This window comes from Hippocampus comes, unplaced genomic scaffold, assembly GCF_001891065.2.
Source record: "Hippocampus comes isolate QL1 unplaced genomic scaffold, H_comes_QL1_v1.1 scaffold147, whole genome shotgun sequence".
NCBI lineage: Eukaryota > Metazoa > Chordata > Actinopteri > Syngnathiformes > Syngnathidae > Hippocampus > Hippocampus comes.
The window spans coordinates 2699265-2712014 of record NW_017805009.1 but is presented as its reverse complement, the minus strand read 5'-3'; the positions used below and the strand labels follow the sequence as shown (position 1 = coordinate 2712014).

Genomic DNA, 12750 nt, shown 5'->3' with positions numbered 1-12750 from the left:
TTGCAGCCATTAGGCACTAAAGTCTGGAACGTTTTTTTGAGCATGAACTCATGCTGTACAGTGTGTACCTGATCCTTGCTCATATTACAGTCTGTCTGTTCAGATAAACTAACCTGTTACTTATTTGTTTATAACACACAATCGCTAAAATGCTTGTAGTGGATCTCAGAGTGTCCAGGTGAACCGATTGTCGCCAATGATTTCTTTGTGCTTGCATAAAAAGGACTCATGGGGTCATAGACGCAGAATATCCACAGCAAATTTAATTAGAGTCTTTTATCACCATGTGGGCCACACTGATATTTCAAATTGGTCTTCCAAATCTGCCGGTAAAGCTAGCATTACGCTAACTTCCTGCCAAACATACTCAACAAGAACCCTACCAATTCGAATTTGTGGGTGAAATGTGTTCTGTGTATGTGTATTTGTTTGGTACATGTTAAAAGTAGTGATGCCAGTTTATTCCAGTCGCACTAAGAATCAGAAAAGTTTACTTCATTGTATTAGCTAACACGAGTTAGCCTGAAGTCAACTGGGACAGGCTCCAGCAACTCTCTGCGACCCTGTTCAGGATAAGCGGTGTGGAAAATGGATGGATGGATATATTCTGTCTTGTGCCATCTTAAAAAAAAAAAATCACAAGCTCCCGACATGCAACAAAATCTCTCTTTAATCTGAAAAAAACCCCCCAAAAAACCCGTGAAGATTTATTAAGATTTATTTACTGTCTCTTGTTTGTCAGTTCACAACCTGAACAGTATTTTTTTTTTTTTAAGTTAATAAAAGAGGGGCATTCTTCTGATTCTTATATCGTCTGTCATCAAAAACAGATACAGTGTATTGTATTTACCGGTACGTAATAGAAATTTTAAAAATCCTTTCTACTCTTGTACCTAAGTACATTTCAAAGTCAGTACCGATACTTAAAAAAATAAATACTTAAGTAATGGAGTTAATCAATAATTGTACTTTTACCTTTGTTAGTCCAGTCTATGTTTTTATGTTCATGTATTCTAATTGTTCTATAGCAACTCTGTACTACATATACTTAAGTACAGACTGTGAGTACCTTTGCAAACTCTGGTTCTCGCCATGAAATTGCACGGGCATGCTCTGTGAGTTTGTTGTTACATTTCATCAGCCACGACTCCAAGCGAGTTCATGTGTACGGCACAGCAGGCAGACTTAACTTCAAATGAAAATGACCACGACACATACACGTGGCCAGTGCGTCTCCTGCTGTGAGGATAATATCAGGAGTCCCCAGACCAGACTGGAATCGATTATCAATAAGCCTTCTGACGTCAGCAAAGCACGGGGGCCGCTTCAGGAGAAACTGAGCTTTAGTTTGTTCAAGTGAAATGTCATGTCCACACGGCTCACAAAACATTCAGACATCACTACGCGTCTCCTCCTTATCAGACAACCCTCAGTTGCTTGGGCAAACATGTTTGAGTTTAATGAATGATCACAACTCAAACAGCAGAGCTACAACCCACATTCATTCAAGCAGCAGGGTGACCTTTTGAGCATGTGTACCATCTTACCTTAACCTTTCTCATTAGCTATTTATATGAAATGACCGCTTAACTTCACAACGGACCTTTTCTTATGGTCTCTATTCTATGATTTTGTTTTGTTCTACTGTAGGTCCCTTTTCTAATGGCATAAAAAAGTAATCTATGTTGTGAATTTCCAAAAATCTTTTTTGAATGAGTTATTGCAGTAATATACGATTCAAAATAAACTTTGCCAGATGAAATAACTTTGTAGCTGTTGACCGAGTGCAGCAAAGCCAGGCAACAGAATTGTTTAAATCCTTCTCATGTCCGATGTTGAACATAATCATTCAAGCAGAGCCCAAATTGTCAGTCCTTTACTACTTTTTTTTTTAACCACGCCTCTGTCATTCCAATTTGAGGACCATCAGTAAATTTCACCAATTGCGTCACTCCGTCATCTTTATTTTAACCATGCTCCTGTCTTTGCTGCATCCATCCATGATCTATAACGGTGTGGTCAGACCAAATGCAAGCTTTCTCTTCCTCCTTCTTCTCTGAGTTTATTGGTGGGTTACCGATTTTTGTTGCATACCACCACCTACTGTTCTCCATCAGACACCTGACATTTTAAATGTCACCGTGGTGCTGAAGAAAGGGAGTGGTGTGTCATTCAGCTCTTTACAGAACATACTTTTTTTCCACTGTGATCTTCCAAAGAACCTGGAAAAGAACTAAAAACTATCCATATGCTCCTTCACAACAAACTCTTCAGTGGAGTTCTTCCCTGATATGCAGTGTGTATTGATTGATGTGTCTTTGGAAGCAGGATGGCACGGTTGTATGTAACATTAATCATGACTTAATCCATCCATCCATTTTCTGTTCCGCTTTATCTTCACAAGGGTCGCGGGGGGTGCTGGAGCCTATCCCAGCCGCCTTCAGGCAGTAGGCGAGGGACACCCTGAACCGGTTGCCAGCCAATTGCAGAGCACACAGAGACAAACAACCATCCGTGCTCACACTCACACCTAGGGACAATTTTGAGTGTTCAATCAACCTGCCATGCATGTTTTTGGAATATGGGAGGAAACCGGAGTACCCGGAGAAAACCCACGCTGAACATGCAAACTCCACACAGGAAGGCCGGAGATGGAATTGAACCCGGTACTTCTGCACTGTGAGGTCGACGCACTAACCACTGGTCCACCGGGCCGCATTCTTATCGTCATCATTTCAGAGATAGATGGATATGGTTTGACTTTGTTGACCACATTACATGCATTAAACGAGACTTCCCCCGTCTTAGGATGGCCACTTCTTGGGTGAGTAGCAATGACCCTGGACTTCATCCACAGTCTGTCTTTCATCTTTTTGCAAGGTATTGGTCACACCAGGCCATGTGTCTTGAGAAAAGAAAACTCAAAACAGCTGAATGCCTTATACCTTCAATCTTGCCAAATTGGTTGGCCTTCTGGTTGGTTGACACCGGACTGTGGTTTCCTCAGAGTAGATACATGAGATATGCGGGTATACAGTACAGTACAGTTCATTCTATATTTAATGAGGGCACCCACTTACATTGTCTGTTAAGATAAGATATCCTTTATTTGTCCCACACTGGGGAAATTTACAGTACAACATTTACAACAAAAATTTGTTGCCACAGCAGCAAACAACATTGACACTCTGGTCACTCATTGCAGCTTCCTTTTCTGCACCGAAATGTCTCCTTGCGAGTTGTGAGCATGCCACATTTAAAGGGAATGAGAGGAGCCACTTTGATTGGATATCTGAGTTCACGCCTGTAACGGTGCAAACTGACATTTATTGAATGTGCCGGTTTGGGAAATTACTTGAGAAATTACGAAAACCCTAACGCGCCAAGTCTCAGATTGACACAACTTGGTGCGCTGTGCTGGACACTAAAATGGAATCCTAGGTCTTATATATTTCAGTGTATTTTAAGTCTATCTGAAGAGCTCTTCTCCAAAATGGAAAACATGTCAGATTTTATTCTCCAACGAGGCTCATGTAGAAATAGTTGTTACGATTGCATTATTGTCAATGTTATGTGTTCTGTTGTATTATTATGTATTGTGTTATTATTATTCTGAGATATGTTCTGTAAAGCGCTTTGTTACAGCTGCAGCTGCTATATAAATAAAGATGTATTGGATCATATTGGATTGTGTTGAATTGCATTGTATTGTATTGTATTGTGTTTAGACTGCGTAATGTTTTATTCATGAATGAATGGATTTCATGTGGCAAACAGTTTGAATTTGCTGGTCTATGAAAATAAATAGAATTTTCTTACAATGAGCCAAATGGATTTATAGGATATGAAATGAGCACTACATCTGTTACAATACTTTTGCTCCCCTAAAATGTGCTGTTTCATTACTGTGTCCGGCTGTCTGGCTTTCTTGTGTGAGCAACAGTTTCAAATGTAAACTAAATGTCAATTAAACCTAAAATGTTGATTTGGTTTTTTACCTGAAGAGTTTCATTTTTTTTTTTACACCAACCTCCAACTCTGTCCCAATACTTTTGGGGGAAATGTATGATGAATTCTTCATATTTTCTAAAAACAAGACAAAAAGATAGACAATGGGGTGCTAAAACATCCAACAAAAAATGCATTGACATGACTTTGTAACCTGTTGTGATTTACTGTTTTATTAATTGAACAGAATTTACCTGAATTGAACTGAACAGAATTTGAGGTTTCTTGGTCCACAGCCTCTTGAATCAAACCTGTAACTGTACCCACTTTTGACAATCAATAGAAGCACAACACGTGCCCACAAAGTCCATTATTAAAAATGCATCTTGACCGATTTTAATTGGTGGAGGGTGGGGGGCTGGAGTGCGGGAGTATTATTTCTTCCTCTTGGATGATGGAATTGCTTGTTTTCTTAAAACTCAGTTCTAACTGCTGCAACAACCCTAACGTGACGTCACAGGAGAAAGTGACCAGTGATGTAAAGGAAAAGTGGCAAATGAAATTTCAAAGCCACAGTGTGCCTCGACTCGGTGAGTATGAGGCTGCATCGATCAGTGTGAGAAGTGTGTTAGAGGCGCGCGCACCCTCCGCGCTCAGTTCTCCATTCGCACCACTGCCTCCTTTGCCTCTTTTGGACCTTGATTAGACCGCTTTTGGACCCTGATTGGACTTCTTTTTGACCACTAACACAAGGTAGGGACGGGCAACTTGGGTTTGAAGTACACTCAGTGAGTACATTTTCCTCAGAGAACCAGCCGTATAAAGTACTTCTCTTACAGGATTTATTTTTCCACGTTGTTCCATTTCCATCTCTTGTGTGTTTTCCTTTTTCTCACACATCTTTTCATCCTACAACTAAATAATTACATGTACGGGTGGACACACTCTTATTCATTTTCATATGTCAGAGCTGCTTAATTAATAAGAAATCAAATGAACATAAGTACTTTGTAAGCGGTGCAATAAATTCAAACGAGTACAAATTAAATGCTGTTGTTAATAAAACTAACACAACAATATAAGATAGACATAAACAGATTTATAATATTTATGGCAAGAGAGATGTAGTGTGCTGTGGTATGAGAGGGGGAGGGTGTGTGTGTGTGTGTGTGTGTGTGTGTGTGTGTGTGTGTGGTGTTTGACTGGTTAGGATGTCCGCCTGGAGTTTGCATGGTTTCATCGTGCCTGTGTAGGTTTTTTTCTGGTAGGTTGATTGGACGCTCCAAATTGTCCCTAGGTGTGATTGTGAGTGTGCGCCCTGCGATTGGCTGGCCACCACTTCAGCGTGTCCCCCACCTGCTGGGTTTCAAATTGGACAGTGATTTTAAAATTGGACCGGAAAATCAGTGCTGTTGTTGAATCCAGATTTTTTTCATGTGAGGCGGTTGGTTAAGGTCAAGCCTTTCCTGCCTCAACAGCACTTAGAAACAGTAACCCATCCATTTGTTATTTTACTGTAGTTACTGATGACTGTAATGCATTTTATTTTGGAGTCAGCCTGTCCTCCCTCAAGCATCTCCGATTGGTCGAGAATGCAGCTGTAAGAAGGAGCACATTACTCCAATTCCAGCCTCCCTTCACTGGCTTCACATTTTAAAACTCATTTTAAGACACTTTTTTTTTGTTTTCAAATCTTTAAATGATCTTGCACCATCTTACCTCTCTGAGTGTAGCACTCCTACACGCCCTATGCCTCAGGTCTGCGATCCAGGTGCGACTGTAGGTGCTGAGGACGAAGCGGACAACCTTCGCTGTTGCCAGTCCTTCCCTATGGACTGACCTTCTGTTAAATATTTGGCAAGACCCCGCTCTGTTCATTTTTAAAATTCATCACAAGACACATTTTTATGTTTTGGCTTTCAACTCAATATGAGATTCGGCATTATTTTATGGTGTCTGCTGCATGTATGTTTGAATTAATTGATTGATGAATTGATTAATTGATTGATTAATTGTTAATCATTTTGCATTGATAGAAAATATACATTAATTTGTGTTTTCCCAGTCTGCCGTTTACTTCTCTCAAAAGAATAGTTGAGTGGCGAAAATGTGACAGTCAGATGTACTGGAAACAATTGAAATGCTGAAAGCATGATTATCATTACTCCAGTGTATTTCTCACAGCGGCAATGACAGCACAATGTTGCCAATTTCGCTATCTTGGGAGAGCAGAACACTTCACGAGTGTCCAATCAGCCCCCTTCTTCTGCTCACAGCAAAAGGAAACACATTTGCACAGTAACTAGATATTTCTGTGACGTATTCTGAATGAGGCGGCACGGTGGATGACTGGTTTACACGCCGGATGACTGGTTTACACGCCGGACTCACAGTGCAGAGGCCATGGGTTTGTGCCCGGCTCTGGCCTGTCTGTGTGGAGTTTGAATGTTCTCCCCACGCCTGCGTTGGTATTCTCAGAGTCCTTCGGTTTCCTCCCACATTTGATTGTCTAAATCATAGTGTCAAACATACGGCCCGCGGGCCGAAACCGGCCCCCCAAGGAGATTCCATCTGGCCCGCAGGATAATTTAAAATCCGCTAGGGGGCACACTGTTTTCATCAGAGTAGAAGACAACATTGTTTTGATCAGACATGATATTTTGGTTATTTATAGCAGAGTATGGTATAATGTTAATGGTCCGGCCCACTTGACATCTACCGAGTCCGTATGTGGCCCACAATGTGAAATGAGTTTGACACCCCTGGTCTAAATTGTCCATAGGTGTGACTGTGAGCATGAATGGTTGTTCATCTATTTGTGCGCAACGATTGGCTGGCGCCCGGTTCGGGGTGCCTACCACTCAATGAGAGTTGGAATAGGCTCCAGCACACCCATGACCCTCATGAGAATAAGCAGAATGGATGGATGGATGGATGGATGGATGGATGGATGGATGGATGGATGGCATTCTACATTGTATGACCCTTGATTATCAGTCCTTGTTATTTTAACTCATTCACATTCCTCTCTCCAGATAACCGACTCACATCAGTTCTGAAGCTCTGCATATGTTTCCTTGTCCATTTGCATTGAAACATGCACTTTAGTAATCATAAACTAACTCCCAGGGTGACATCGACCCATTGGGATGGAGGACCCTGAGCTCACGTCACCATCACCCGTGCCCCTTGAGATGAACGACACGGGTGGGATTTTCGAAGTGGCGCTCCAAAATGTCTCCTCGGAGCGCAAACCTCAGTTTGAGGGTGTGGAACTGCTGCAGTCCTTCAAGCTGCTCATCATTCCCTGTTACACCGTGGTGGCCCTGGTGGGTGTCATCGGCAACTACCTGCTCCTGTACGTCATCTGCTGCACTCGCAAGATGCACAACGTCACCAACTTCTTCATCGGGAACCTGGCCTTCTCCGACATGCTCATGTGCTCCACGTGCATCCCCTTCACACTGGCCTATGCCCTCAACCCACACGGGTGGGTGTTTGGCCGCTTCATGTGCTACTTGGTCTATCTCATCCAGCCGGTGACTGTGTACGTGTCAGTTTTCACCCTCACCGCCATCGGGGTAGATAGGTGAGTCACACTGAGAGACGGTATTTGTGGTGGGTGCTGTTTACATGCATGCATCCAGCATCAGATGAGAACACATGCATTGAAGATGAGAGCCTCAGATTGGCGATAGCTTGTTTTAGACAAGCAAACAATGCGATAGCTCAGTGAAAAATCTCACACACAATTAATGATCACCTGGCAAAGTGAATTGATCTAAAAATCGCAGTGGCAGATTTTAGCTGGAAAAAATGCCTTTCGAGCGACAACCAATTACACATCTTAATGTGTGGGATGTAGAAAAAAAACATGACAAAAACATGGAGCAACGTATATCCTTACCTTTGTGGTAGTCATTCACTGCACCAAGGCAGTGGTTCTGAATTATTGGAGCGCAACTGACTATTTATGATTTATGATTGTGTTACCTGAAGGAATGTATTGTACTTGTATTATTATCTAGACCAGGCGGCACGGTGGTACACTGGTTAGCATGTCCACCTCACAGTGCAGAGGTGATGGGTTCAATTACAGGCCCCGGACTTCTTATGTGGTGTTTGCATGTTCTCCCCGTCCCTGTATGGGTTTTCTCTGGGTACTCCAGTGTCCTCCCACATTCCAAAAACACGCATGGTAAGTTTGATTGAATGCTCTAAATTATCCCAAGGTGTGATTGTGACCGTGAATGGTTGTTTGTTTATGTGTGCCCTGCAATTGCCTGGCAACCAGTCCAGGGTGTACCCCGCCTGCTGCCCCATGATGGCTGGGATCGGCTCCAGCACACCCGTGACCCTTGTGAGGATAAGCGAATCAGTTAAGTAATGGAGAAAGGACGGATGGACACTATGCTGAACTGTGCTGGACTTTACAGCAAAAGTTACATTTTTATTAAGTGTTAAATTGAAAACATGGATGGGGGTGGATCGCAAAATAAAGAAATAAATGAAACATTTCAATATTTGAAATGTGGTCCAACATCCTGAACCAGTGAAACCCTATCATATGGGACTATTGCACTAATACTGGGCCTTCAATCTGATTTAATTTGGTTTTATCAATTAATTATTTTAAGGTTGTTTTTATTGTATTTATTTTTTATAATAATTGGGAAAGGTTCAGTCACATGAGACCAACCACAATGACCAAAAGAAAGGGCTGGAGTTGGCATGCTTCTGACCCGTGGCGGAACGAGACTTTTATCCGTGGGGTGGCTATGGAGTGGCCAAGGCTGTCATAATGTGTCCGGAAAAAACAAACAAACTCGGAAACACGTTATCAACAATCAACATACATTTTTATACTGATTAAAATTTGCATGCACACTTGCTTCAAATAGGTTAATTATTATGCAGCACACACACACACACACACACACACACACACACACACACACACACACACACACACACACACACATACACACACACACACACACACACACACACACACTGACGTAATCACAACATGCACAAAACTGAATGCCATCATGTCATCCAATACACATGAAGTACCAAATAATCATGCTCTGTTTTGATGAATCATTTACTTTGTTTATTTTTGTGGCTGAGTGTTTGAGGTCACAAAAAGCATCGGGTCAGTTGCCACTCAGTGAAAAGTGTGGATGAGAATGAATGAATGAGTGTCTGTCTCATATGTGCCACGTGAATGACTGACAAAAATCCAGCAGTGTGGTCAGCTGAGATAAGCTTCAGCTCTACGAGATGCTCTTCAAGATAAGTAGTATGGATTGCACTAGATGCAGTTTGCAATGGTGTAGAACTGTGCTGCATCCTAATGAAAGCTGAGACACACACACACACACACACACGCACACACACACACACACACACACACACACACACACACACACACACACACACACACGCAAGAGGACCACTTCAGCTTGGATTCTGCCTCTAACCATGGGATCGACTTGAGCTCACCTGTGACCTTGGAGAGGAATCAGGATAAGTGGCATAAGGTGGATAAATGGTTGATTTGGACAGCATTGCACGTGTGTGTGGAAAAAAAAAACATGTTCATGTGGAGGAAATTTAAGGACTTTTTCTTCCGTGCGCTAGGCAACAAATTCTTTCATTATCACTTAACCTTGACAACAGCATCTGAGTTGAGTGGAATACGGTGTGAATTTTCAAACAGCTTAGAGAACATGAGTGAAAGCTCATCGGAGATAGCTAGATGGAATGATTGATGACAGATGGAAGCTTAGATCAGTGGGTCTGCTGACGATTCTAAATAGTAATACGGATTGGAAATCATCATATCATGCAGTGGTGGCACATTAGGCTGCATTGTGTTAGGAACCTCATGGGCGGCAGGTCTGGATGATGATATGTTGTGGTACGTTAGAATGTATCAAATGGACAGCCCTGGGTCAGTGAGGTACAGTTCTACCTTTGAGATCAGAATAGAGGTCTATCTCACCATGTCTCCCAAAACCTTATTGAGTCGTATATTTTACAAAAATATATGCCGGAGCCTATCCCAGCTGTCTTCGGGCAATAGGCAGGGTACACCCCGAACTCGTTGCCAGCCAATTGCAAGGCACACGTAGACAAACAGCCATTCGCACGCACAATCACAGCTAGGGACAATTGAGAGTGTTCCATTAACCTGCTATGCCTGTTTTTGGAATGTGGGAGGAAACGAGTACCCGGAGAAAAGCCACACAGGCACGTGGTGAACTTGCAAACTCCAAACAGGAAGTCCGGAGCCAGAATCGAATCCTGCACCTCTGCACCGTGCCGCCCAGATGCATTATTTGGAAAATATAAATACGTTTCAGACCAGTTAAGTGAAATTAGATCATGTCCAGTGGCACAACGGATAATTTCTCATTGAAGACTGCTGTTCCACGGCACAGTGGTTGGGAATCACTCTTTTATTGTATCGTGGGAGATAGGGACCAAATCTGGTCACTTGTATGAAAAATGAATTGAAGGACCCCAATTTTGATTGATTTTTCAGTCACATAGGATACATAAACAGAACATACTTGCATAAAATATTAGTATGGCACCCTAAGTGACAATACTATAGAAGGAAACAAAATACCCACACCCAAAAACTTGCCATGCCTATACAGTATCAGTGTTTTATATTGTCCCAAACTGATGATCCCCAAACAGTTTAATATAATTACGAAACCATCTTAGACTACACCAAAAAATAAATGGCTTACAGATTTATTAAAAAATAAAATAATTACACACAGCATGCATGTACATGCGGCAAAGACTCATAACTCGTACCCAAAATACAAAACATGTCTGACTGAAGACATTTCAACATTGTTACTTTACAGCAGGGGTCTCAAGCTCCAGTCTCGGAGGGCTGCTTTCCTGCATATTTTCCATCTCTCCCTGCAACAGCACACTTGATTCAAATGATCAGCTCATTAGCAAGCTTTGCAGGAGCCTGATAATGATCCTGGCCCTGGAGGACCAGAGTTTGAGACCCCTGCTTTACATCAACACATATCAAAGTCCTGTTTCAAAGAAATGTCATCCTCCTTTGTAACTACTTTCTAAAAATAGGGGGATTTGTCTACTAGCCAGTGCTTTGACTGCATCTGCAAAAAATTACTTAGAGAAAACTGACTAGTTAGGGTAACCATTTTATTCCTTTTTATTATATGTTGAGTCGACCAAGGCTTATTATCTTCTTACCCTGATAGGTACTATGCCACGGTGCATCCTCTGAAGAAGCGCATCTCAATCTTGGCATGCACCTACCTACTGTGTGCTATCTGGCTGCTGTCGTGTGCTCTGGTGGCTCCCGCTGTTGCGCACACCTACCATGTGGAGTTCCGAAATGAGGGCTTCACCATCTGTGAGGAATTCTGGATGGGTCAGGAGGGGCAGCGTCTGGCCTACGCCTACGGCACTCTGTTCATCACCTACGTGCTGCCTCTTTCTGCCCTCAGCATCTCTTACCTGTGCATCTCTATCAAATTGAGAAACTGTGTCGTTCCAGGCTACCACACTCAGAGCCAGGCCGAGGCCCAGCGCCTGCGCAAACGTAAGACCTTCCGCCTGGTGAGCCTGGTGGTGGCCGCTTTTGGCATATGCTGGATGCCCATCAGCGTGTTTAACGTGTTGCGTGACATTGACATCCTGCTGATTGATAAGCGCTACTTCCTGCTCATTCAGTTGCTCTGTCACTTGTGCGCCATGAGTTCATCTTGCTGTAACCCATTCCTCTACGCTTGGCTCCATGACCGCTTTCGTGCCGAGCTCCGCAAAATGATGGTCTGCCACCGGCGCATTGGCATTGCTGCTAACAATGGCGCCACCGCCAGTGTCGTGCTGTGAAAGATGCTTCAAAAATTATTCAAGTAAGACACATCACTCTGGGGAAGGAACTGTTTTTGTTTTTTTGCCTCTGTTCTATCTTAATATAATGCATACTTATACAGCATTTTTGTATGTTATTTTGCAATGTGATCGTGTTGTAAAGAGGTGGATTAGGTCACTGAAGGCCCATGTCGGAAACTCATTGGCCGTCACTGAGGTCTGGCTAATTCATCACATTTTAATCCCGATTTCGATTTGGGATTCTCATGATCATAAAAATATTATATTTGAGGAAATGCAATTCATGTACCGAATGGCAAGTTCAAGTTCCTATGTTATGAAAGCAACCTGAATGCTCCGCACACATCAAGCGTGTGACAAATAGTTTTCTGATTTCACTGAACATGATATAAGCTGTCTAATGACACAATTGGAGTTTACTGTAAAAGTAAAGACAAACAAAAAGAATTACACACATTGTACAACTGCTAATATTAACAGTTAATGTAAAATCAATTTATCATGTTAATGGGAATTAGCATCTCGTTTCAAGAACGATGTTCCTTAAAGTAATGAATATGCACCCACAAAGGCCGAAGTAACACATACAAAAATGTAATATAAAAAAATTGAAGGGTCTATATTCATTCTAAAAGGTGAAAAACGAGTTATATTAATCAAGTTCAATTTTGTTTTTCTTCTAATCTTATTTTCATGTGTGTGGTCCATGAATGCATGGCTTCACTCTGCCCCCAAGAGGCCAAGGCTCAACATTTTTGACTCAGCATCCCCTTTCAACATTGTACAGGTATACTACAACAGGACCCTGTAGTCCTGTCACAACTCAAATGTTGAAAGGCATATGAACAATGTCTTTCAGAAAAACAAAAAATTTGTATATAATGTGTGTCATGACAAGCC

General features: G+C 42.2%; 1 protein-coding gene across 1 annotated transcript; it reads left to right on the top strand.

Moving 5' to 3' along the window:
- Positions 1-4375: 4375 nt before the first annotated feature.
- Positions 4376-12307, top strand: prlhr2a (prolactin releasing hormone receptor 2a). Its single transcript, XM_019862144.1, has 3 exons — positions 4376-4701; positions 7078-7537; positions 11211-12307. Exons 2-3 carry the CDS (start codon positions 7098-7100, stop codon positions 11845-11847), a joined length of 1077 nt encoding a protein of 358 aa, XP_019717703.1. The 5' UTR covers positions 4376-4701; positions 7078-7097; the 3' UTR covers positions 11848-12307.
- The last annotated feature ends 443 nt before the right edge of the window (positions 12308-12750 follow it).